This window comes from Lethenteron reissneri, chromosome 8 (assembly GCF_015708825.2).
Source record: "Lethenteron reissneri isolate LAM-NWPU_2019-01 chromosome 8, ASM1570882v1, whole genome shotgun sequence".
In the NCBI taxonomy this organism is placed as follows: domain Eukaryota; kingdom Metazoa; phylum Chordata; class Hyperoartia; order Petromyzontiformes; family Petromyzontidae; genus Lethenteron; species Lethenteron reissneri.
This window is the reverse complement of record NC_083786.1, coordinates 7,912,778-7,936,756: the sequence shown is the minus strand read 5'-3', so window position 1 is coordinate 7,936,756 and position 23,979 is coordinate 7,912,778. Positions and strand designations below refer to the sequence as shown.

The 23,979-nt window shown below is 50.6% G+C and overlaps 1 protein-coding gene across 3 annotated transcripts in view; it reads right to left on the bottom strand.

The window, feature by feature from the left end:
• The window catches only part of LOC133362002 (reticulon-1-A-like), a 74,573-nt gene extending 53,223 nt beyond the window's left edge, over window positions 1-21,350 (bottom strand). Inside the window, exon 1 of one of the 3 annotated variants that reach the window (XM_061580981.1) lies at window positions 20,418-21,350. In XM_061580981.1, coding sequence (XP_061436965.1) covers window positions 20,418-20,562 — 145 coding nt within the window. In that variant the 5' untranslated portion in view covers window positions 20,563-21,350. The remainder of the gene's footprint in view (window positions 1-20,417) is intronic. The other 2 variants (XM_061580976.1, XM_061580987.1) reach the window with 2 other exon arrangements.
• Window positions 21,351-23,979: the final 2,629 nt, after the last annotated feature.

The following is a 23,979-nucleotide window of genomic DNA, read 5'->3' as shown; positions in this document are numbered from 1 at the left end:
GGTGAAAGGTTCAATTTATTGGTGGCACCCACCACTGCGAAGACGGATTGAGGACATTGGCTCGCGATGGAGGCTCAATCGAGATGGATTGTGGCACTTGCAGGAGGAGGCCTTCATCCAGCAGTGGATATAGACCATGACCGAGCATCATTGGTTGGTGATTGAATGGCCAAATGAAAGTTGGCATTTATCTGCCCCAATGTCAGCAGTGTAGGGTCTCTGAGTTTGCATTACAGGACGGTGAGAGATTGGGATGCATCGGCGCGGCCTTCATCCAGCAGTGGATATAGACCATGACCGAGCATCATTGGTTGGTGATTGAATGGCCAAATGAAAGTTGGCATTTATCTGCCCCAATGTCAGCAGTGTAGGGTCTCTGAGTTTGCATTACAGGACGGTGAGAGATTGGGATGCATCGGCGCAGCCTTCATCCAGCAGTGGATATAGACCATGACCGAGCATCATTGGTTGGTGATTGAATGGCCAAATGAAAGTTGGCATTTATCTGCCCCAATGTCAGCAGTGTAGGGTCTCTGAGTTTGCATTGCAGGAGGGTGAGAGATTGGGACGGATCGGCGTGGCCTTTATCCAGCAGTGGATATAGACTATGACCGAGCATCATTGGTTGGTGATTGAATGGCCAAATGAAAGTTGGCATTTATCTGCCCCAATGTCAGCAGTGTAGGGTCTCTGAGTTTGCATTACAGGACGGTGAGAGATTGGGATGCATCGGCGCGGCCTTCATCCAGCAGTGGATATAGACCATGACCGAGCATCATTGGTTGGTGATTGAATGGCCAAATGCAAGTTGGCATTTATCTGCCCCAATGTCAGCAGTGTAGGGTCTCTGAGTTTGCATTACAGGACGGTGAGAGATTGGGATGCATCGGCGCGGCCTTCATCCAGCAGTGGATATAGACCATGACTGAGCATCATTGGTTGGTGATTGAATGGCCAAATGAAAGTTGGCATTTATCTGCCCCAATGTCAGCAGTGTAGGGTCTCTGAGTTTGCATTACAGGACGGTGAGAGATTGGGATGCATCGGCGCAGCCTTCATCCAGCAGTGGATATAGACCATGACTGAGCATCATTGGTTGGTGATTGAATGGCCAAATGAAAGTTGGCATTTATCTGCCCCAATGTCAGCAGTGTAGGGTCTCTGAGTTTGCATTGCAGGACGGTGAGAGATTGGGACGGATCGGCGTGGCCTTCATCCAGCAGTGGATTTATCGTGGCTGACTGTGACTGTCTAGGTTGGGACAGTTGTGCTATACTTATTAAGACATGAACGTCAAAACAGAGTCCAAATGTAGTATGAGCAAGTTAGGTACGGGTGCAAGTAAGCACTATATTTCAGTCCGATCGTGATCACATGGAAGCAAGAGGCACTAGATAAAATGTAGTTACAATAAAATAATATAATACACATACGGTCGCTTTCAGCCAATTAAATGTGATTCATTAGTCTTTGGTGAGGTATAGGGGTTAAGCGTTTAGGGTTAGGAGTTAAGGTTAGAAGTTAAGGTTCCCAAGCGAGGATTCTATGTTGGGCCCAACGTTGGAATGTGGTCGTAACCTTTGGGCAAATGATGTCCAACCCATCATGTTTACTGAAATATGATTATAATTTACGGGTGAGGGATTAGGGTTTAGGAGAAATGATTCACGGATTCAGGTTAGGATTACGGTTAGGGGTTATGGTTAGGGATTAGTGGTTGGGGTTTGACGTTGGGGTTTAGAGTTACTAAAGCGCTACAATTCAGTCGTGGGGGTTAGGGGTTAGGTTTACATTTCAGGGTCAGAGGTCACGGTGTTAGGGTTTAGGCTATTGTTTCAGGTTAGGGGCTAGAGTGAGGGAGTAAGTTAGTGTATAGGGTTAGAGGGTAGAGTTAGGGTATTAAAATCATACCTGTCAACCCATACAGCTTACCCCGTATTCTTGTACAGGGAAATTGAGTTTTCAGGTCCATATGGCGTACAGCCGTTTCAATGCAAACCATTTTCTGTCTATTTGTTTGTGTTTCTCCCTTGTGGTGGGACTTTGTAGGATGAACGTTGAGATCTATAAGGGGCATGTGGTGACCAATAAGGTCTGAAATCGTCCGTAATAAGGTAGGGGCACTGATAAGGGGTTGACAGGTATGTAAAATGTAGAAGTTAGCTTGAGGGTTGGGAACAGTACAGTCCATCATTATCACGATTCAAGGGCAGATAAAGCCCCATCGGTGCCCACTGCACATTCCGTCACGTGTTTTCACTTTCCTCCCGTCTCACGCCAGAATGCTCGAGTCGTGGCCACATCTTTGTGGCACCGACCTCTGACGTCGTCGTAGTCAAGCCACGTTCTCTGCTAGGTCTTCCTGTCTTTCCGGTTCCTTACATTTTTTTTCTCCCCAAACAACAACAACACATTCCTCTGTTGATATGAACAACAACACACTTTGAATTTTCCTGCTGCTGTCCATCCCACCACACACGTGTGTGTCCTAATAGTGCCAGTCTCCCTTCTCATCACCGCCCTGCATCATCAGGTTGTCTTCTTCTGTGTGCAACCTTTTTCTCACATCTACGTTGGTCGCTCTATGTGACCAACGTAGAAGTGCAGTACACACAAAGCTGTCAACCCGTACCGTTCACCCCGTATTCTTGTGCAGGGAAATTGAGTTTTCAGGTCCATACGGCATACAGCCGTTTCAATGCGGGCAAAACATTTTTTGTGTCTATTTATTTGTGTTTCTCCCTTGTGATGGGACTTTGCAGGATGAACGTTGAGATTTATAATGGGCACGGGGTGACCAATAAGGTCTGAATTGTTTCTGCAATAAGGTAGGGGCACTGATAAGGGGTTGGCAGGTATGAGAACAGTAATACCTGAACACACTTTGCTGGCAGTAGCTTCAGCCAGAAGGCCTGAAGGTAACCTCAGCGGTCAGGCGCTGTCATGGGATTTTGCACGGATGGAATTAAAAACTGTAAACGCTCTGCTATCAATGGTGTCCGAATCTGGCCCCGGGACAGGCATAAACACGAGACTCAAATCACAAATACACAACTCACACAAAGATCCCCCGTGTAGCCTGTAACAGACTGTTGGGGCAAGTGCTGTTAGCGAGCACCTATGAAGGCCGGCACGGCTACACGAGATGGGGGTAGGGAGGGTGGTGGCCAGGACCCACGCTCTCTTACCCCACACACAAAGGCACACACATACCCACATCCATGCGTACCCACACACAAAGACCCGCATACCCCCACACACACACACAAAGACACACACACAGCTCTGTTCGACCTGTGCTCCATTAGCGCACTGATTAGCAGCACTTCGTACCCGGCCAGCCATCTGTCTCCCACACAAAGATCCCTGCTCCCTCCTCTCTACACCCCCCCCCCCCCACCATCTCGCCTATTCCTGCATCGATACTCCCCCTCCATCGTCATATATACATTCTTCCCCCATCTCCTTCCATCACCTCCATCCTGCTTCTCATCTCCCTCCATTCTGCCTCCATTCTGCCACCATCTCCTTCCATCACCTCCTTCCATCACCTCCATCCTTCCCTCCTCCTGCCTCCCTCCATTCTGCCACCATCTCCCTCCACCTCCCCCCCAATCACCTCCCCCCCCAATCACCTCCATCCTCTCCTCCTCCTCCTGCCTCTCCCCATCTCCCTCCATTGTGCCGCCATCTCCCCCCACCTCCTCCCTTCCATCTCTTCCTGCATTCTCTCCCCACCCACCCACTCTCCCTCCCATGACCTCCCCGCAATGAAACTCTAGAAATATATTCTAGCAGGTAGGGCCCACTGAGCTGGACTGTAAAGCTCTATTTTTAAGAAGCGACCTGGAGACAAGGGATAGCTCAACGAAGTGGCTTATCATGCGGAAATTTATAGCAGCGAAATACTCTAAATGCACGTTGATTCTAAATGTGGAGGGAAAACCCGGAGGGCCCGGCGAAAAATCCACGTGACCACGGGGATAAATAGAGAGAGACAGAGGGAGAGAGAGACACGCAAACTCCAAATATACAGCAGCAGGCGTCAGGGTCGGGATTGAACCCACGACCTCCTGCGTACCAAGCAAGGTAGTTAACATCTCACCACCCCAAAATCTACCCCTCTCTCCATCACTCCCTCGCTTCCCCACCTCTGCCATCCATCTCTACCCCCCCACCCTCCCCTATCTTTTCAACATTCATTCGAGTGCTGATGAGACACAATGTCAAAACCGGTCCAGAGTTTCCCTTGTGCTGAACCAACGCTGCTGAAATTACGAACTTCCGGAATGCCGTGTGGGCTGATGGGATGTGAAAAAATATACTTTTATCTTATTCATGAAGGGCAGTTGTTCTTCACTAATTTTCAGAGGGGGCGGGGGCCACTTTCACCGATAAGACATCGTCAGCGTGAGGGCCACCACACATCTGAAACCACTGTGGGTTTGACAGCAGCATTGGGGGCGCACTAAAGGCCACAAGGGACAGCCAGTGGCCTGCGGGCCTTGCGATGAAGAGCCATGGTGTAGGGACACAGATGTGTGGGAAGGAAATATTGTCGACCCGATACATTTTGAAACTGATATTCTCCGCAATGATTATTTTCAATATGATCTAGCAGAAGGAAGGAAGTTGAGGTGCGATGTTGTAAGCCAAGTGTGGTAACGGTGGCACCAACAACGCTGGTCGCTGCTTCACAACAAGAAGGGTACCTGGGTTCGATTCCAGATTCGGGTGCCCTCGTGTGCGCATGTTTGTGGAGTTTGTATGTTCTCTCCCCGCTGTTCTGCATTGGTTTTCTCCGGGCTCTCGAATTTCTTCCCGTATCTCAGACAGCTCACGTACTGTGCAATGTCAACTGGTATTGGCCAAACAATTCCAAGGCTGAAAATTTTACAAAGTGACTTGCAATCGACTCAATTGGGGATTGACACGGCAGCCTCAGCAACGTCACAGAAACACGCGTTTAGAGTTATTTGGCTGCTATGAATTCCCGCGTGATGATGATGATGAGCCACTTCGTTGAGCTAATCATTTGTGGTCGGGTCGCTTCTGAAAACGAGCAACATAGCTCAGTGGGCCTTACCTGATCAAATAAAATAAAAAATAGTTAATTTAGTGAGGCTTTCCTGCATAAACAAACGTAATGATACATTTAAAACAAAATATATTGCCCACCCCACCCAACCTGTTTCTCTATCTCGTGCCACTCCAATCCCCGCCAACTCCAGCGTGTTGGGAGTCGCAGGGGGACTCAATTCTGGTGGAGAGAAAAATCTGTCCCATCCTCTCTTGCCAATCAATTGCCTAATCAATGGGCGTGCAGATTGATTCGAGAACGCCATCAGTGGTGGTGGCAGCCCCGTAGCGTCAGGGGGCGGGGGGGGCTGGGGACTGCGTCGTACCCCCCCCACCCCTCTGAAGGATCCTCAGTGCCCCCCTTTCTAAATTATTTTCAGTCAATAACAAAGTGTAGGAGAAAATATTGAACGTTCAAGTTTTTACAACGTGTTCCATACGTTGTGTCTTCCAGGACTACAAAGACAAATATCCCCCGTATAGCCTTTAACAGATTGTTGAGGCAAGTGCTACGTATGTATGTTACTGTATGTCAGAGGTCGCAAACGGGTTTTGATTCCTTACCCGTACCCGGCCGCACCAGGGTCGCAAACGGCTACCCGTACCCGGCCGGGTACGGGTAGCCGGGTATCGGGTAGGGTACGGGTATCGGGTACCCGGCTGCGACCTCTGCTGTATGTTGAACTTCTTTAGCACCGTACGTAGCCAACCATGCTCATCGGAGGTGCGGGGGAAGGACAACAAAAAGCGAGCACCCATGAAGGCCAGCACGGCACACGGAGGTGGGTGGCGAACACCTCACGGTGTGTGCACGGCCCCGTGTCTCCCCAGCAAGGCCGGAGACATGGCGTCAACATTGGGGGGGACCAAATCTTCCAGGGGGTCTGGGGGTCCCCTCCCCCCAGAAAAAAAATCTTAATTTGAAAACGAATTTCCTGCCTAAAATATTAAAAAATTCACTAACATATAGGATGGACTTTTTATAAAAATTTTACAATAAGTTATAATAGTGTATTGTATTATATTGCTCTGTTTTTTCTTTTTTACCTTTTCTTGTTTTGTTGTATGTAATGGCAGAGATTAGGGATTAATAAAGTACAACCATAACCACAATCATATAAACAGAAATATATTTTATAGCAATATATTGGGGGGGGACATTTTGAGCATCTTTGAATATTGGGGGGGGGGGGGGTGTGTGTGTGTGTCCCCAATATATATTAACCTTACAGCCTTGCTCCCCGGTGCTGATGATGTCCACTACACACCACACCAGGTACTCACTTTTACGGCCACTCGATTTAGGGGGAAGCCCAGTGCCGGTTTAGATCATTTGTCACCGATGTTGGCCATGAGCGAAAATCGAATTCGGGTCTTTGCCGGATTTATATCGTAGTGAGCTAGCCACCGTACACACTAAAACTAAACAATTTTTTGATTTTACCAGGTAATGCCTAACCGATCTAGATCACTCGTTTTCATAAGCGACCTAGCTGGCCATAAACTATGACTCAACGAATTCGCTTCGTGTGGAAAGTTATAGCAGCATAATGCTCTCAAAGCACGTTGATTCTAGATGTGGAGGTAAAAAAACCGGAGGACCCGGAGAATCATCCCCGTGACCATGGGGAGAGAGAGAGACGCAAACCCCAAATATACAGCAGACGTCAGGGTTGGGATCGAACCCACAACCTCCTCCATACCAGGCGAGGTAGTTAACGCCTCCAAGCCACCGTGCACCCCTCAGGGAGTGAGAGCCGGAGCCGATCACGTGACAGGCGCAGTAGAACTCGTTTTGTTTATTATCGTTTAACGTCCCTTTGGATTCACTGTCTCGTGGTCCCTCCCATCCAAACCCTCCCTTCCACCTTCCCCACCATAGCCCCCCCCCCTACACCTGCTTTACATTACCACACGATAAGCCACTTCATTTAGCTAATCATTTGTGGCCAGGTCGCTTCTGAAAAAGAGCTATTTAGCTCAGTAGGTCTTACCTGGTAAAATAAAATAAAAATAGTTTAGTAATAGTATGGGACTCCATGAGTATGGGTCTCTGAGTGTCCATGGGTCTCTGAGTCTGTAGAAACGTGCGTTTAGAATATTTGGCTGCCACTGTAAATCCCCACGTGATAAGCCACTTCACTGAACAATCATTTGTGGCCAGGTCGTTTCTGAAAAAGAGCTATATATCTCCCTGGCACCTACCTGGTAAAAATAAGAATATTTTATTTGTAGTTGAGTTTAAGGTCAAGCGACAGGGCTGGGTGGTGGTGCCACTCCACTGAGGGGCCCCCGGGCAGAAATTATTTTTGGGTGTCCCACGTGACTACAAAAAAAACATTACACGAGGCATGGACAAGCTGCGATACTTAATGATACCAAGGCTGTGTGAAAATCGTGAAGGTAAATAGTCTCATTGCAATAAAAGGAGTTCTTAATTCTGTGGCATTATTAAAATTGTGAGTTCTATTACTTAAAAAACAGGATCTGAATTTGAGCAGATTCCATTTGGCCAACCCCCGAATGGTTCAAGAATCCGGTGGGGGGTGAGGGGGGGCAGAGGGGGCCCTTCTGCTACTTTGGCCCCCCCTAGGTTTGTTTTGCTCAGTTCGCTTCTGGCATCGATCCCACGTCTGCCAAGAAGCGACGAAGAGCTGGAGAGAGACGGTGGAAACTGAACTCTCCGACCCGCTCCTACTGTTAGACATCTTTAAAAAAGAAAGAGCTTCATAGCTCATCGGATTTCTCCAGAGTAAATAAAAGTTCCCATTCTGGAACGCGCGCAACCACCGTTCACGACCCGCACCACGAATGAAGAATTAAATAGCTGTGATATATCCACTGCTGGATGAAGCTGAAGCTCTACCCCCCCCCCCTCATCGCTCACGCTCCTGCGACTATGCAACAAGCCACCCTTGCGCCCGCACCACGAGCCGGTCCGTCGCTCCATCTCCGCATCGGACTCGAAAACCCTCGAGCACCGTACTGCTGCTGACTACGAGAAGGATCATTCGAGGCGAAGAACTATTTACGAAATTCACCACAGGCAGCAGGGCCCGAACGGTGACGACGACGGACGGAAGGCTTGACTGCGCGCGTCAAGAGAGTTGGACTTCAACGAAGCCACGGAGGATGCTGGGATATCCTTGGCAGCGTGGGGTGACAACAACTTGTAAGATTGGAATAGAAAGGTGGCCATCAGAAAGGGAGAAAGAACGGAGCGGCGTGTATAGTTAGGCCATGGGCCAGAGCAAAAAACTGGGGCCACCTAAGTTAGAAAAAACTGGAGCGAACTAAAAATGAGTTAGTTTAACTTGAACAATTCTGGCTGTCGCCTGATGATGCTCGTTGTAATTACCGGGTTTACTCTCCAACACACCGGTCTGCTGAACTAGAAACTAATTGGCATGTTTTATTGACGTGATAAACTTTTCTAATTTGGCTGTGTCGGATGGTGGTGGGTTTTAACGACACATTTATATTTACGCGATCGAATCCCAAAAAAAACCTCTCATGGATAAACTAAAAATGTTCACTGCAGGGCTATTTACATTTGCAAGGCGTATTGTTTGTAGATCTGCTTTCTATTTGCCTGACCTGCTGTTGTTGCTGTTACCATTGGACAATCCTAAAATTGTCTATTAATGATTCCCAGATGTCGCACACGCACAATTTGGATCAAGAGCATTTCACGTAGCTTCCCCAAAAGCTTTCGCACCACCCTGCTTGGTCTCTTGGCATCGCCATTCTGCGATCTCGATCCTCGTTCAAACCAACTATTATTAAAATCACAAAAGTTTAAGCGTGAATGTAATTTTACAACTTAATTGCTTTTGTTACGTTTTTTTCTGTAATTGTGGAATACTTTCATGTTAGCCTCAATGGATAGTACTCAGGAAATACATTTTTATTGTGATTCTGAAACCAAAAATAGTTTTATTTCGCAGGTAAAGCCCGCTGAGCAGAGCTCTTGTTCAGAGGCGGCCTGGCCAAGTATGATGATGGCTGATATCATCATCACACGTGGGAATCATTTATAGCAGCAGCCAAATCAGCAAAGCACGTGTTGATTCTCAATGTGGGGGGAGTGGGGGGCAAAACCAGAGGAGGAACCCGGAGAACGATCCACGTTGATGTTGGCTGTGGGTGTGGACTATGGGTGTGGGCTATGGCTATGGGTGTGGATGTGGGCTATGGGTGTGGGCTATGGCTATGGGTGTGGATCTTGGCTATGGGTGTGGGCTATGGGTGTGGCCTATGGGCGTGGATGTGGGCTATGGGTGTGGGCTATGGGTGTGGGCTATGGGTGTGGATGTGGGCTATGGGTGTGGGCTATGGGTGTGGGCTATGGGTGTGGGCTATGGGTGTGGATGTGGGCTATGGCTGTAGATGTTGGCTATGGGTGTGGGCTATGGGTGTTGGTTGTGGGTGTGGATGTTGGCTGTGGGTGTGGATGATGGCTATGGGTGTGGATGTTGGCTGTGGGTGTGGATGATGGCTATGGGAGTGGGTGATGGGTGTGGGCTATGGGTTTGGATGTTGGCTATGGGTGTGGGTCTGGGCTGTGGGTGTGGGCTATGGGTGTGGGTCTGGGCTATGGGTGTGGGCTATGGGTCTGGGCTATAGGTGTGGGCTATGGGTCTGGGCTATGGGTCTGGGCTATGGGTGTGGGCTATGGGTGTGGGCTATGGGTCTGGGCTATGGGTGTGGGCTATGGGTCTGGGCTATGGGTCTGGGCTATGGGTCTGGGCTATGGGTGTGGGCTATGGGTGTGGGCTATGTGTGTGGGCTATGGGTCTGGGCTATGGGTGTGGGCTATGGGTGTCAGTTATGGGTGAGGATGTTAGCTGTGCGGTGTGAGCTATGGGTGTGAGCTATGGGTGAGGATGTTAGCTGTGCGGTGTGAGCTATGGGTGAGGATGTTAGCTGTGCGGTGTGAGCTATGGGTGAGGATGTTAGCTGTGGGTGTTAGCTATGGGTGTGAGCTATGGGTGAGGATGTTAGCTGTGCGGTGTGAGCTATGGGTGTGGATGTTAGCTATGGGTGTGAGCTATGGGTGTGAGCTATGGGTGAGGATGTTAGCTGTGGGTGTTAGCTATGGGTGTGAGCTATGGGTAAGGATGTTAGCTGTGCGGTGTGAGCTATGGGTGTGGATGTTAGCTATGGGTGTGAGCTATGGGTGTGAGCTATGGGTGAGGATGTTAGCTGTGCGGTGTGAGCTATGGGTGTGGATGTTAGCTATGGGTGTGAGCTATGGGTGAGGATGTTAGCTGTGGGTGTTAGCTATGGGTGTGAGCTATGGGTAAGGATGTTAGCTGTGCGGTGTGAGCTATGGGTGTGGATGTTAGCTATGGGTGTGAGCTATGGGTGTGAGCTATGGGTGAGGATGTTAGCTGTGCGGTGTGAGCTATGGGTAAGGATGTTAGCTGTGCGGTGTGAGCTATGGGTGTGGATGTTAGCTGTGGGTGTTAGCTATGGGTGTGAGCTATGGGTGAGGATGTTAGCTGTGCGGTGTGAGCTATGGGTAAGGATGTTAGCTGTGCGGTGTGAGCTATGGGTGAGGATGTTAGCTGTGCGGTGTGAGCTATGGGTGAGGATGTTAGCTGTGCGGTGTGAGCTATGGGTAAGGATGTTAGCTGTGCGGTGTGAGCTATGGGTGTGGATGTTAGCTATGGGTGTTAGCTATGGGTGGGAGCTATGGGTGAGGATGTTAGCTGTGCGGTGTGAGCTATGGGTAAGGATGTTAGCTGTGCGGTGTGAGCTATGGGTGTGGATGTTAGCTATGGGTGTTAGCTATGGGTGGGAGCTATGGGTGAGGATGTTAGCTGTGCGGTGTGAGCTATGGGTGAGGATGTTAGCTGTGCGGTGTGAGCTATGGGTGAGGATGTTAGCTGTGCGGTGTGAGCTATGGGTGAGGATGTTAGCTGTGCGGTGTGAGCTATGGGTGAGGATGTTAGCTGTGCGTTGTGTACGTGACTGGGTGTGGGGAGGCTGCGTGGGAGCCGCTGGGTCAAGGGATGACGACTGACGTGGTGGGAGGGAAGAGGAGGCGACATGGCAGAGGAGAGTGCCTGACAGTGGGGTTCTGGGGGAGGATGAGGAGGGAGGGAGGGGAAGCTGGGAGGAGGAGGAGGAGAGATAAGGGGAGAGGGGAATGAGATGCGGGGTGGTGATGCCACCACTGCGGTCAGCGTGTGTGCTGGCGTGAGTCGCATTAAGCGAGCGAGTGAACGCGTGCGTGGCGCGTGCACGCGTGTGATTACACTTGAATGCACGTGCGCGTGTGCCAATGCGTGTGCATGTGCCAATGTGTGTGCATGTGTCTGTGATTACACTTGAATAAACGCGTGCATGTGCCATTCTGTGGATGTGTAATCTTTGTTTTGTGCACGTGTCAGTGTGCACGTGTCAGTGTGCGCACGTGTCAGTGTGCACGTGTCAGTGTACACGTGACAGTGTGTGCACGTGTGTGTGCGCACGTGTCAGTGTGCACGTGTGTGTACGTGTGTGTGTGCACGTGTGTGTGCACGTGTGTGCGCACGTGTCAGTGTGCACGTGTGTGTGTGCACGTGTGTGTGTGCACGTGTCAGTGTGCACGTGTGTGTGCGCACGTGTCAGTGTGCACGTGTGTGTGCGCACGTGTGTGTGCGCACGTGTCAGTGTGCACGTGTGTGTGCGCACGTGTCAGTGTGCACGTGTGTGTGTGTACGTGTCAGTGTGCACGTGTGTGTGCGCACGTGTCAGTGTGCACGTGTCAGTGTGTGTGTGCACGTGTGTGTGTGTACGTGTATGTGTACACGTGTGTGTACGTGTCAGTGTGCACGTGTGTGTGCACGTGTGTGTGTGTGCACGTGTGTGTGTGTGTGCACGTGTGTGTGTGTGTGCACGTGTGTGTGCGCACGTGTCAGTGTGCACGTGTCAGTGTGTGTGTGCACGTGTGTGTGTGTGTACGTGTATGTGTGCACGTGTGTGTGTACGTGTCAGTGTGCACGTGTGTGCACGTGTGTGTGTGCACGTGTGTGTGTGTGCACGTGTGTGTGTGCACGTGTATGTGTGCACGTGTGTGTGTACGTGTCAGTGTGCACGTGTCAGTGTGCACGTGTGTGTGCACGTGTGTGTGTGCACGTGTGTGTGTGCACGTGTATGTGTGCACGTGTGTGCACGTGTGTGTGTACGTGTCAGTGTGCACGTGTCAGTGTGCACGTGTGTGCACGTGTGTGTGTGTGCACGTGTGTGTGCACGTGTGTGTGTACGTGTCAGTGTGCACGTGTCAGTGTGCCGTCGTGGGTGATTTTAACTGAATACAGTGCACGTGTCAGATTGTGTGCCAATGTTCCTGTGTGGTCACACACAAACGCGCATGTGCCAATGTGTGTGTGCCACGTGTGCCAATGTGTGATTATATCTGCACGTGTGTATATACGTGTTGCGTTTGATATGATGTATCGTTAAAATATGAACGTGCGTGCGTGTATGTGTCCGTTTGTGGGATTATACTGTACCCCAATCGTCTCTTAAGAGGCTATATCTGTGTCTCTGTGTGTGCATGTATCCAAGTGCCTCCCCTAGGTGGACTCAGCCTCAAACGAGTACCTGGTGCGCTACCGGGGAGACAAAGGCGGCCGGGCGTGATAGCTGGCCACCCACCCCTCGGTGCTGCTCGCTAACAGCACTTGCCCCAACAGTCTGTCACAGACTACACGGGGGACCTTTGTCTTTGTGCTGCATGTGCATGCGTGCGTCCATGTGTGTGTGTGTGTGACACGTGTTGTTACTACACAAGCTACTCTCGCTCACGGCAACTTACACCCAACATTCTGTTCGATGACACGGAACCTCCTTTTCCCTTGCCAGTCTGTCCGATTGCTCTCCGAGGTTGTGGTGGTGGTGTGGAATCTTTGTCTGTCTGTGTGTGTTGCGTCTCAAGCTGCGACGCTCTGCACAAACCCATCCGTCTGTCTCGCGTGGCTCGGCATCTTCCACCTCCACCACTACCTCCTCCTCTCGGTGTGTTACCCCCGGAGGCTGCCGAGTTCGTAAATGTGCATTGCAGGAGACAGTGGCGTGTCTGTGCGTGAAGGTGTCTGTGTGTGTGTCAGTGTGTCTGTGCCTGTGGGTCTGTGGATGTGTGTGAGTCTGTGGGTGTGTCAGTTTATGTGTGTGTCAGTGGGTGTGGGTGCCTGTGGGTGTGCGTCTGTGTGTGTGTCAGTGGGTGTGTGCGTCTGTGGGTGGGTGTCTGTGTGTGTGTCAGTGGGTGTGTGTGCGTCTGTGGGTGGGTGTCTGTGTGTGTGTCAGTGGGTGTGTGTGCATGTGGGTGTGTGTCTGTGGGTGTGTGTCTGTGGGTGGGTGTGTGTGTCTGTGGGTATGTGTCTGTGTGTGTGTCAGTGGGTGTGTGCCTGTGGGTGTGTCTGTGGGTGTGTGTCTGTGGGTGTGCCTGTGGATGTGTGTGTCAGTGGGTGGTGTGCCTGTGGGTGGTGTGTCAGTGCACCTAACAGCACTTGCCCCAACAGTCTGTTAAGGCTATTCGGGGGATATTTGTGTCTGAACTCGTCGGAAAGCTTGAGGTGAGAGGGGAGGGAGGAGAGGATGGGGGTGAAGAGGGGGAGAAGGAGGGGGAGGAGGAGGGGGAGGGAGAGGGGAGGGTTGAGACGAGGGGAGGGAGGAGAGGAGGAGGGTGAAGAGGGGGAGGAGGAGGGGGAGGGAGAGGGGAGGGTTGAGACGAGGGGAGGGAGGAGAGGAGGAGGGTGAAGAGGGGGAGGAGGGGGAGGAGGGAGAGGGGAGGGTTGAGACGAGGGGAGGGAGGAGAGATGATGGAGGGTAGGAGGGGAGGAGGGTGAATGTGGAAGGTTGATGGGCGGTGGATCGAGGCGGCCAGGCTGGGTACACGACTGATTGTACGTCTAACACACCAAGCAACGCACAGTGCTGCTGCTGCTGTACCACACCGCTAACACAATACCAAGGCGGCCACTGCAAACCCGACGATACACACAGACTCCCCCGTTCAGACACCACGCTCCTAAATATAATACACAACGCACTGTACGTAAAACATTTAATCTCGCAATGTCTAGCTCTAACCTATAACACCTAATACATAACACACACTACACATCAAACACACACCGACACACCACACCCCTAACACACACACGCCCACCTAACACACACACACATTTGACACAATGCTAACACACACACACACATTTGACACACATCTAACACACAATGGATTGTGGTGCAAAGCCTCTCTTCCCCAGCAGCCTATATAACAACAACAATAACAACTTACTATGATGCATGGTGGCCATCAAAGCACTCGCCAGGCTCTGCATCCTGCTTAGCTTCGCACCAAAGACAAAGATCCCCCGTTTAGCCTGCAACAGACTTTTGGGGCAAGTGCGATCACCTACGAAGGCCGGCACTGTGGCACACGAGGGGGTGGGGGGGGGGTGAGACAGGACCACGCCCGGCCGCCTTTGTCTCCCCAGTGGCGATGTTTACACACCGCACCAGGTACTCATTTTGAGGCTGAGTCGACCTAGGGGAGCCCCAGGACCGGTTCACACAGACACACCTATCTACACACACCTACACAGACACTCCTACCTACACACTCCTACCTACACACACCTACCTACATACACACACCTACCTACACAGACACTCCTACCTACACGCACCTACCTACACACACACTCCTACCTACACACACCGCCACAAGGCTGGTCAAAACACCCCACCACCATCACAGTCGAGACTCCCACCTCTGATACAACAACGGACTGAAACAATGTACGCACACTGAACACACATATCCGCTACAACAATAGCAGCAGCAACAGCATGCACCGGTAGGCACAGCGATGTTGATGATTTGATTGGACCAGACTCGCCTGAGATGCCTACCCCCCACCCCCAATTAAATTACGCCACTCGGCTCACCATCCGAGCTCATTTTCTCATCCGATGTGCTCAGTGAAGTGCCATCGTCATCCATCAGCCACGATCAATCCACTGCCTGATAGCGGCCTTCCCAAGAAGGGCGCCAGCTCTCACGGTCATCCTGCACTCGAGATGACACCGTAGCTGCCGGCTCCTTGGCTGCTACTCCGTTCTTAGTCTCGACCAGCGTCCCCCATCCACATCCCTTTCAGCCACGACAAAGCCCCGTTTGCTTGTCTGATTGGGTCAGCATGTGTGTGTGTGTTCTCTATTCCAAGTGTCACTCTTCATGTCTCTCAAGGTAATGCCGAGCGTGAACGAGTCCAGGACACAAGGAAGAAGAGTTCATGGGTAGAGTGAAGGGCACGCGGATTGAGTGAAGACCACAACACTCTAATGAAGACCACAGCACTCTAGTGAAGACCACACTGGGCGACTGGAGATCACGACCATCTAGTGAAGACCTCATTGCTCTAGTGAAGACCTCACTGCTCTAGTGAAGACCTCACTGCTCTAGCGAAGACCACACAGCTCTAGTGAAGACCTCACTGATCTAGTGAGGACCTCACTGATCTAGTGAAGACCTCACTGATCTAGTGAAGACCACACTGCTCTAGTGAAGAACTCACTGATCTAGTGAAGACATCACTGCTCTAGTGAAGACCTCACTGCTCTAGCGAAGACCACACAGCTCTAGTGAAGACCTCACTGATCTAGTGAAGACCTCACCGCTCTAGTGAAGACCACACTGCTCTAGTGAAGACCTCACTGCTCTAGTGAAGAACACACTGATTTAGTGAAGGCCTCACTGCTCTAGTGAAGACATCACTGATCTAGTGAAGACCTCACTGATCTAGTGAAGACCACACTGATTTAGTGAAGATCTCACTGCTCTAGTGAAGACCTCACTGATCTAGTGAAGATCTCACTGCTCTAGTGAAGACCTCACATACCTAGTGAAGACCACACTGATCTAGTGAAGACCACACTGATCTAGTGCATTTTCACTGCTCTAGTGAAGACCACACTGCTCTAGTGAAGACCACACTGCTCTAGTGAAGACCACACTGCTCTAGTGAAGACCTCACGGATCTAGTGAAGACCACACTGATCTAGTGAAGACCACACTGCTCTAGTGAAGACCTCACTGATCTAGTGAAGACCTTACTGCTCTAGTGAAGACCACACTGATCTAGTGAAGACCTCACTGCTCTAGTGAAGACCTTACTGCTCTAGTGAAGACCTCACTGATCTAGTGAAGACCTCACTGCTCTAGTGAAGACCTTACTGCTCTAGTGAAGACCTCACTGATCTAGTGAAGACCTCACTGCTCTAGTGAAGACCACACTGATCTAGTGAAGACCACACTGCTCTAGTGAAGACCTCACTGATCTAGTGAAGACCTTACTGCTCTAGTGAAGACCACACTACTCTAGTGAAGACCTCACTGATCTAGTGAAGACCTTACTGCTCTAGTGAAGACCTCACTGATCTAGTGAAGACCTCACTGCTCTAGTGAAGACCACATTGATCTAGTGAAGACCACACTGCTCTAGTGAAGACCTCACTGCTCTAGTGAAGATCACACTGCTCTAGTGAAGACCTCACTGATCTAGTGAAGACCTCACTGCTCTAGTGAAGACCACACTGATCTAGTGAAGACCACACTGCTCTAGTGAAGACCTCACTGCTCTAGTGAAGATCACACTGCTCTAGTGAAGACCTCACTGATCTAGTGAAGATCTCACTGCTCTAGTGAAGACCTCACATACCTAGTGAAGACCACACTGATCTAGTGAAGACCACACTGATCTAGTGCATTTTCACTGCTCTAGTGAAGACCACACTGCTCTAGTGAAGACCACACTGCTCTAGTGAAGACCACACTGCTCTAGTGAAGACCTCACGGATCTAGTGAAGACCACACTGATCTAGTGAAGACCACACTGCTCTAGTGAAGACCTCACTGCTCTAGTGAAGATCACACAGCTCTAGTGAAGATCACACAGCTCTAGTGAAGACCTCACTGATCTAGTGAAGACCACACTGATCTAGTGAAGATCTCACTGCTCTAGTGAAGACCTCACTGATCTAGTGAAGACCTCACTGCTCTAGTGAAGAACTCACTGCTCTAGTGAAGACCACACAGCTCTAGTGAAGACCACACTGCTCTAGTGAAGACCTCACTGATCTAGTGAAGAACACACTGCTCTAGTGAAGACCTCACTGCTCTAGTGAAGACCACACTGCTCTAGTGAAGATCTCACTGGTCTAGTGAAGACCTCACCGCTCTAGTGAAGACCACACTGCTCTAGTGAAGAACACACTGCTCTAGTGAAGACCTCAATGCTCTAGTGAAGACCACACTGCTCTAGTGAAGATCTCACTGGTCTAGTGAAGACCTCACCGCTCTAGTGAAGAACACACTGCTCTAGTGAAGACCTCACTGCTCTAGTGAAGACCACACTGCTCTAGTGAAGAACACACTGCTCTAGTGAAGACCTCACCGCTCTAGTGAAGACCACACAGCTCTAGTGAAGACCTCACTGATCTAGTGAAGATCTCACTGCTCTAGTGAAGACCTCACATACCTAGTGAAGACCACACTGATCTAGTGAAGACCACACTGATCTAGTGCATTTTCACTGCTCTAGTGAAGACCACACTGCTCTAGTGAAGACCACACTGCTCTAGTGAAGACCACACTGCTCTAGTGAAGACCTCACGGATCTAGTGAAGACCACACTGATCTAGTGAAGACCACACTGCTCTAGTGAAGACCTCACTGCTCTAGTGAAGATCACACAGCTCTAGTGAAGATCACACAGCTCTAGTGAAGACCTCACTGATCTAGTGAAGACCACACTGATCTAGTGAAGATCTCACTGCTCTAGTGAAGACCTCACTGATCTAGTGAAGACCTCACTGCTCTAGTGAAGAACTCACTGCTCTAGTGAAGACCACACAGCTCTAGTGAAGACCACACTGCTCTAGTGAAGACCTCACTGATCTAGTGAAGAACACACTGCTCTAGTGAAGACCTCACTGCTCTAGTGAAGACCACACTGCTCTAGTGAAGACCACACTGATCTAGTGAAGACCACACTGATCTAGTGAAGATCTCACTGCTCTAGTGAAGACCACACTGCTCTAGTGAAGAACTCACTGATCTAGTGAAGACATCACTGCTCTAGTGAAGACCTCACTGCTCTAGCGAAGACCACACAGCTCTAGTGAAGACCTCACTGATCTAGTGAAGACCTCACCGCTCTAGTGAAGACCACACTGCTCTAGTGAAGACCTCACTGCTCTAGTGAAGAACACACTGATTTAGTGAAGGCCTCACTGCTCTAGTGAAGACATCACTGATCTAGTGAAGACCTCACTGATCTAGTGAAGACCACACTGATTTAGTGAAGATCTCACTGCTCTAGTGAAGACCTCACTGATCTAGTGAAGATCTCACTGCTCTAGTGAAGACCTCACATACCTAGTGAAGACCACACTGATCTAGTGAAGACCACACTGATCTAGTGCATTTTCACTGCTCTAGTGAAGACCACACTGCTCTAGTGAAGACCACACTGCTCTAGTGAAGACCACACTGCTCTAGTGAAGACCTCACGGATCTAGTGAAGACCACACTGATCTAGTGAAGACCACACTGCTCTAGTGAAGACCTCACTGATCTAGTGAAGACCTTACTGCTCTAGTGAAGACCACACTGATCTAGTGAAGACCTCACTGCTCTAGTGAAGACCTTACTGCTCTAGTGAAGACCTCACTGATCTAGTGAAGACCTCACTGCTCTAGTGAAGACCTTACTGCTCTAGTGAAGACCTCACTGATCTAGTGAAGACCTCACTGCTCTAGTGAAGACCACACTGATCTAGTGAAGACCACACTGCTCTAGTGAAGACCTCACTGATCTAGTGAAGACCTTACTGCTCTAGTGAAGACCACACTACTCTAGTGAAGACCTCACTGATCTAGTGAAGACCTTACTGCTCTAGTGAAGACCTCACTGATCTAGTGAAGACCTCACTGCTCTAGTGAAGACCACACTGATCTAGTGAAGACCACACTGCTCTAGTGAAGACCTCACTGCTCTAGTGAAGATCACACTGCTCTAGTGAAGACCTCACTGATCTAGTGAAGACCTCACTGCTCTAGTGAAGACCACACTGATCTAGTGAAGACCACACTGCTCTAGTGAAGACCTCACTGCTCTAGTGAAGATCACACTGCTCTAGTGAAGACCTCACTGATCTAGTGAAGATCTCACTGCTCTAGTGAAGACCTCACATACCTAGTGAAGACCACACTGATCTAGTGAAGACCACACTGATCTAGTGCATTTTCACTGCTCTAGTGAAGACCACACTGCTCTAGTGAAGACCACACTGCTCTAGTGAAGACCACACTGCTCTAGTGAAGACCTCACGGATCTAGTGAAGACCACACTGATCTAGTGAAGACCACACTGCTCTAGTGAAGACCTCACTGCTCTAGTGAAGATCACACAGCTCTAGTGAAGATCACACAGCTCTAGTGAAGACCTCACTGATCTAGTGAAGACCACACTGATCTAGTGAAGATCTCACTGCTCTAGTGAAGACCTCACTGATCTAGTGAAGACCTCACTGCTCTAGTGAAGAACTCACTGCTCTAGTGAAGACCACACAGCTCTAGTGAAGACCACACTGCTCTAGTGAAGACCTCACTGATCTAGTGAAGAACACACTGCTCTAGTGAAGACCTCACTGCTCTAGTGAAGACCTCACTGGTCTAGTGAAGACCTCACCGCTCTAGTGAAGACCACACTGCTCTAGTGAAGAACACACTGCTCTAGTGAAGACCTCACCGCTCTAGTGAAGACCACACTGCTCTAGTGAAGATCTCACTGGTCTAGTGAAGACCTCACCGCTCTAGTGAAGAACACACTGCTCTAGTGAAGACCTCACTGCTCTAGTGAAGACCACACTGCTCTAGTGAAGAACACACTGCTCTAGTGAAGACCTCACCGCTCTAGTGAAGACCACACAGCTCTAGTGAAGACCACACAGCTCTAGTGAAGACCTCACTGCTCTAGTGAAGAACACACTGCTCTAGTGAAGATCTCACTGATCTAGTGAAGACCACACTGATCTAGTGAAGATCTCACTGCTCTAGTGAAGACCTTACTGCTCTAGTGAAGATCACACTGTTCTAGTGAAGATCACACTGCTCTAGTGAAGACCTCACTGCTCTAGTGAAGACCACACTGCTCTAATGAAGATCACACTGTTCTAGTGAAGATCACACTGCTCTAGTGAAGATCTCACTGCTCTAATGAAGACCACACAGATCTAGTGAAGACCGCACGGCAATCCACAACGCGTCGCGTCTCTCACCCGGCGAGTCTGAGCGATGCTGATCACGCCCGGGCCACGGAGCCGTCTCGCGATGCTTTTGCGGCTCCGTCTCCTGCTGGGTGGTTCCATCCTTGGCGGAGGCTCGATCCGAAATCCAAGCGGAGGCGCCGTCTCCTCCCTCCATAGCAGCCCCCCCACCACCACCACCAATTTAATAAGAAAAAATCTAATTCACTCTACGCTAACCTCTTACAATATATACATGCACGGGCTTATACAATAGCGACGATTTGACACGATGATGACAATGGATATGCTGAACGAAACGAAATCAATACGCGGCTTCGCTTTGATGTGATATAAACAGAACGATGGCGAATGGTGAATTGTTTACGTGATAATTTTATACAATCGAGCTATTCCGTTTAAATATACAATTGTACAAAAAAAAGAACAGCTAGCGAGCGAAAGAGCGAGAGAGCGAGAGATATGAATGCTCGTGGCGTCCGTTCTGTGTCGGCAGTGGAGGGGGGAGTGTGTGGGAGCTGCAGGGTTGGGTGTGTGTGTGTGTTAGCTAGACTGTGTGTGTGTTAGCTAGACTGTGTGTGTGTGAGCTAGACTGTGTGTGTGTTAGATAGACTGTGTGTGTGTTAGATAGACTGGGGGGTGTGTGTGTTAGATAGACTGTGTGTGTGTGAGCTAGACTGTGTGTGTGTTAGCTAGACTGTGTGTGTGTTAGATAGACTGTGTGTGTTAGATAAACTGGGGGGGGGGGGGGTGTGTGTTAGATAGACCGGGATGTGTGAGCTGGAGTGTTGGGGGTGTGTGTGTGTTAGCTAGACGGGGGTGTGCGTGCGTGTGTCTCTGTGGTCGTTCGTGGGAGGGATTGCGAGCTACGCCGGCGAATTGAATCTCAGGGCGAGAGAGAGAAAGAGAGAGGGGGGAGGGAGCGTGAGAGAGAGAGGGAGAGACCGAGAGGGAGGGAGGGGTATGGGGAGAGAGGAGAGAGGAAGAGCGTCAGAGAGGGAGAGAGAGCGTGAGAGTGAGAGAGAGTGAGCGAGAGGGGTAGAGAGATAGAGAGGGGGCAGAGAGGGGGGGGGGGTACATAAAGCAAAGCATTAAAAAAAATTATGATGAACGAAGCAAAGTGCCGATTACACCGAGCATCTTCTTGTTTCCTCTGATGGTAAAAAAAGAAAGAAAAGAGAGAGAGAGGTGGGGGGGGAGAGCGAGGGGAGAGTGGGAGGTCGTTTCCGTGCAGCCTGAACAGTCGTGACACGCGAGAGGGAGGAGAGTGGCTGGGATGGGATAGGGAGGGAAGAGAGAGAGAGGATGGAGAGTGGGGGAGGGGTCTGTGATGATGATGTGTGTGTGTGATGGAGCTATGCTGATACTGGTAGGAACCTCCTGGTTACACCAGCCCACAGGGGGTTATTGTGTCCGTCCGTCCGTCGTGCATCCAAAAATTGGAGGGGTGGAGCTGGGTGGAGAGGGGCTGGGTGGGGTGGGGCTGGGTGGGGAGGGAGGGGCTGGGTGGGAGGGGCTGGGTGGGCTGGGTGGGAGGGGCTGGGTGGGGAGGGTGGGGCTTATTGGGGGGTGGGAGGGGTGGGGCTGGGTGGTGCTCTTATAAAACTCAACGTTTAACCTACTCACGCCGGCTTGTGCCCGCCCTCACAGTCGGCCATATATTTGCGGAATACACCACGCCGCCGTTGACCCTGGCCATTGACCGAGCAACCCAACGTTCCTACCAGCTCCCTCCGCAGGACAATGTATTCTGATGGGGCTTGTGATGGGGGCTTGTGCAGTGATGTGCGTGGTGGTGTGTCACGGCCAGGAGCTCGCCAACAGCACTTGCCCCACCAGTCTGTGCAGACTATACGGGGGAGCTTTGGCTTGTGTGTGACGGCCAACACCAGTGACGATTATCTGAACCGGTTCTGGTCCTCCCGTAGGTCGACTCGGCCTCAAAAATTAGTAGCTGGTGCGGTGCGTGAAAACATCGCCACTGGGGAGACAAAGGCGGCCGGGCGTGGTGTTGGCCACCCACCCCCCTCGTGTGCCGTGCTTGCCAACAGCACTTACCCACCAGACACTCTTGTTGAGGCTCTCTGTGGTGTTGGCCAATCAGTTTCAAAGGAGCCGTCCATAAATGACGTCACGCGATTTTGAACGATTTTTTACCCCCCCCCCTCCCTCGTCACACGGCGTCACAAAAAGTCAGAACCCCCCCCCCTCCTCAAATATGAAGTCACAAAGCTTTGCCCCCCCCCCCCCCCCCCAAAACCATATTTCCATTTTGAAAATAAAACATGCGTGTTGCCCTCCGGGCCGTCCCTAAATGACGTCACGCACCTAGGCGGGGTCAGACATTTGTGACGATGTGTGACGAAGGGGGGGGGGGGGGGGGTTGAGAAATGTGACGTCACATAAAAATGCGCAACTTTAAATAAATATAGACAACACGTTCTACTTAATTAAATAGACTTTGTAATACATGTTTTCTCCTACAACATCAGAGTGCAGCGCCACATTAAATACGCACTACAATGACAATAGTTTAAAGCGATTTGAAGCATGTTTTATTTTTTTTGGGGGGGGGGGGGCAGAGCTTTGTGACGTCATATTTTGGGTCTGACTTTTTTGTGACGCAGTGTGACTCGGGGGGGGGGAGGGGGTCAAAAATCATTCAAAAATCGCGTGACGTCATTTATGGACGGCCCCCTATCCGCACGACCATCCCATCATCTCCGGACCGCCGTGACGCGCTGCACCCGTGACCACGTGCGTCCCAAACGTTTCCCGTTGGGTGAGAGCCGCTTGTTGTGAAATCTTTAGACTTTAACAAAAACACGCGTACACACGCACGAAGCTTACTTCCCCTTTATTTTGCCTCTCCACACAAAGGCGAACTCAAGGCGGTGTATCATGATGCTCCCTCCTCCCCCACCAAAACGTGCCGAATGTTGTTGCATCGTAGGCAGTTTGGTCGCGGGCATCAAGGTCGAGTTCGCTGCGATGATAAACTAAAAAGAAACAACGGAAAACTTGAAGATGTTCGCACTAACGAAGATTGTATACAACACACACACACGCGGGAGAGGTTCTGGTCATCCCCGGAGGTCAACTCAAGTCTTAAATAAGCATCAGATGTTTGTATAAATACAATATCCCCACCCCCAAAGGGGAGGATACACCACGGCAGTGAGAGTGTGGTTCTGGTCACACTCCGGTCCTAATGAGTGCTCGTTAAAGGCATTAGCAGCTCCAAACGTCTGTATGATATGGCTATTAAACACATTCATGCGGAGGGAGCTGGTAGGAACGTTGGGTTGCTCGGTCAATGGCCAGGGTCAACGGCGGCGTAGTGTATTCCGCAAATATGGCCAACTGAGAGGGCGGGCACAAGCCGGCGTGAGTAGGTTAAACGTTGAGTTTTATAAGGGCACCACGGAGTGACCAGCCCCTCCCCACCCAGCCCCACCCCTCCCACCCACCCCCCACCCAGCCCCACCCTCCCCACCCCACCCAGCCCCTCCCCACCCTCTCCACCCAGCCCCACCCCTCCCAATTTTTGGATGCACGACGGACGGACGGACAC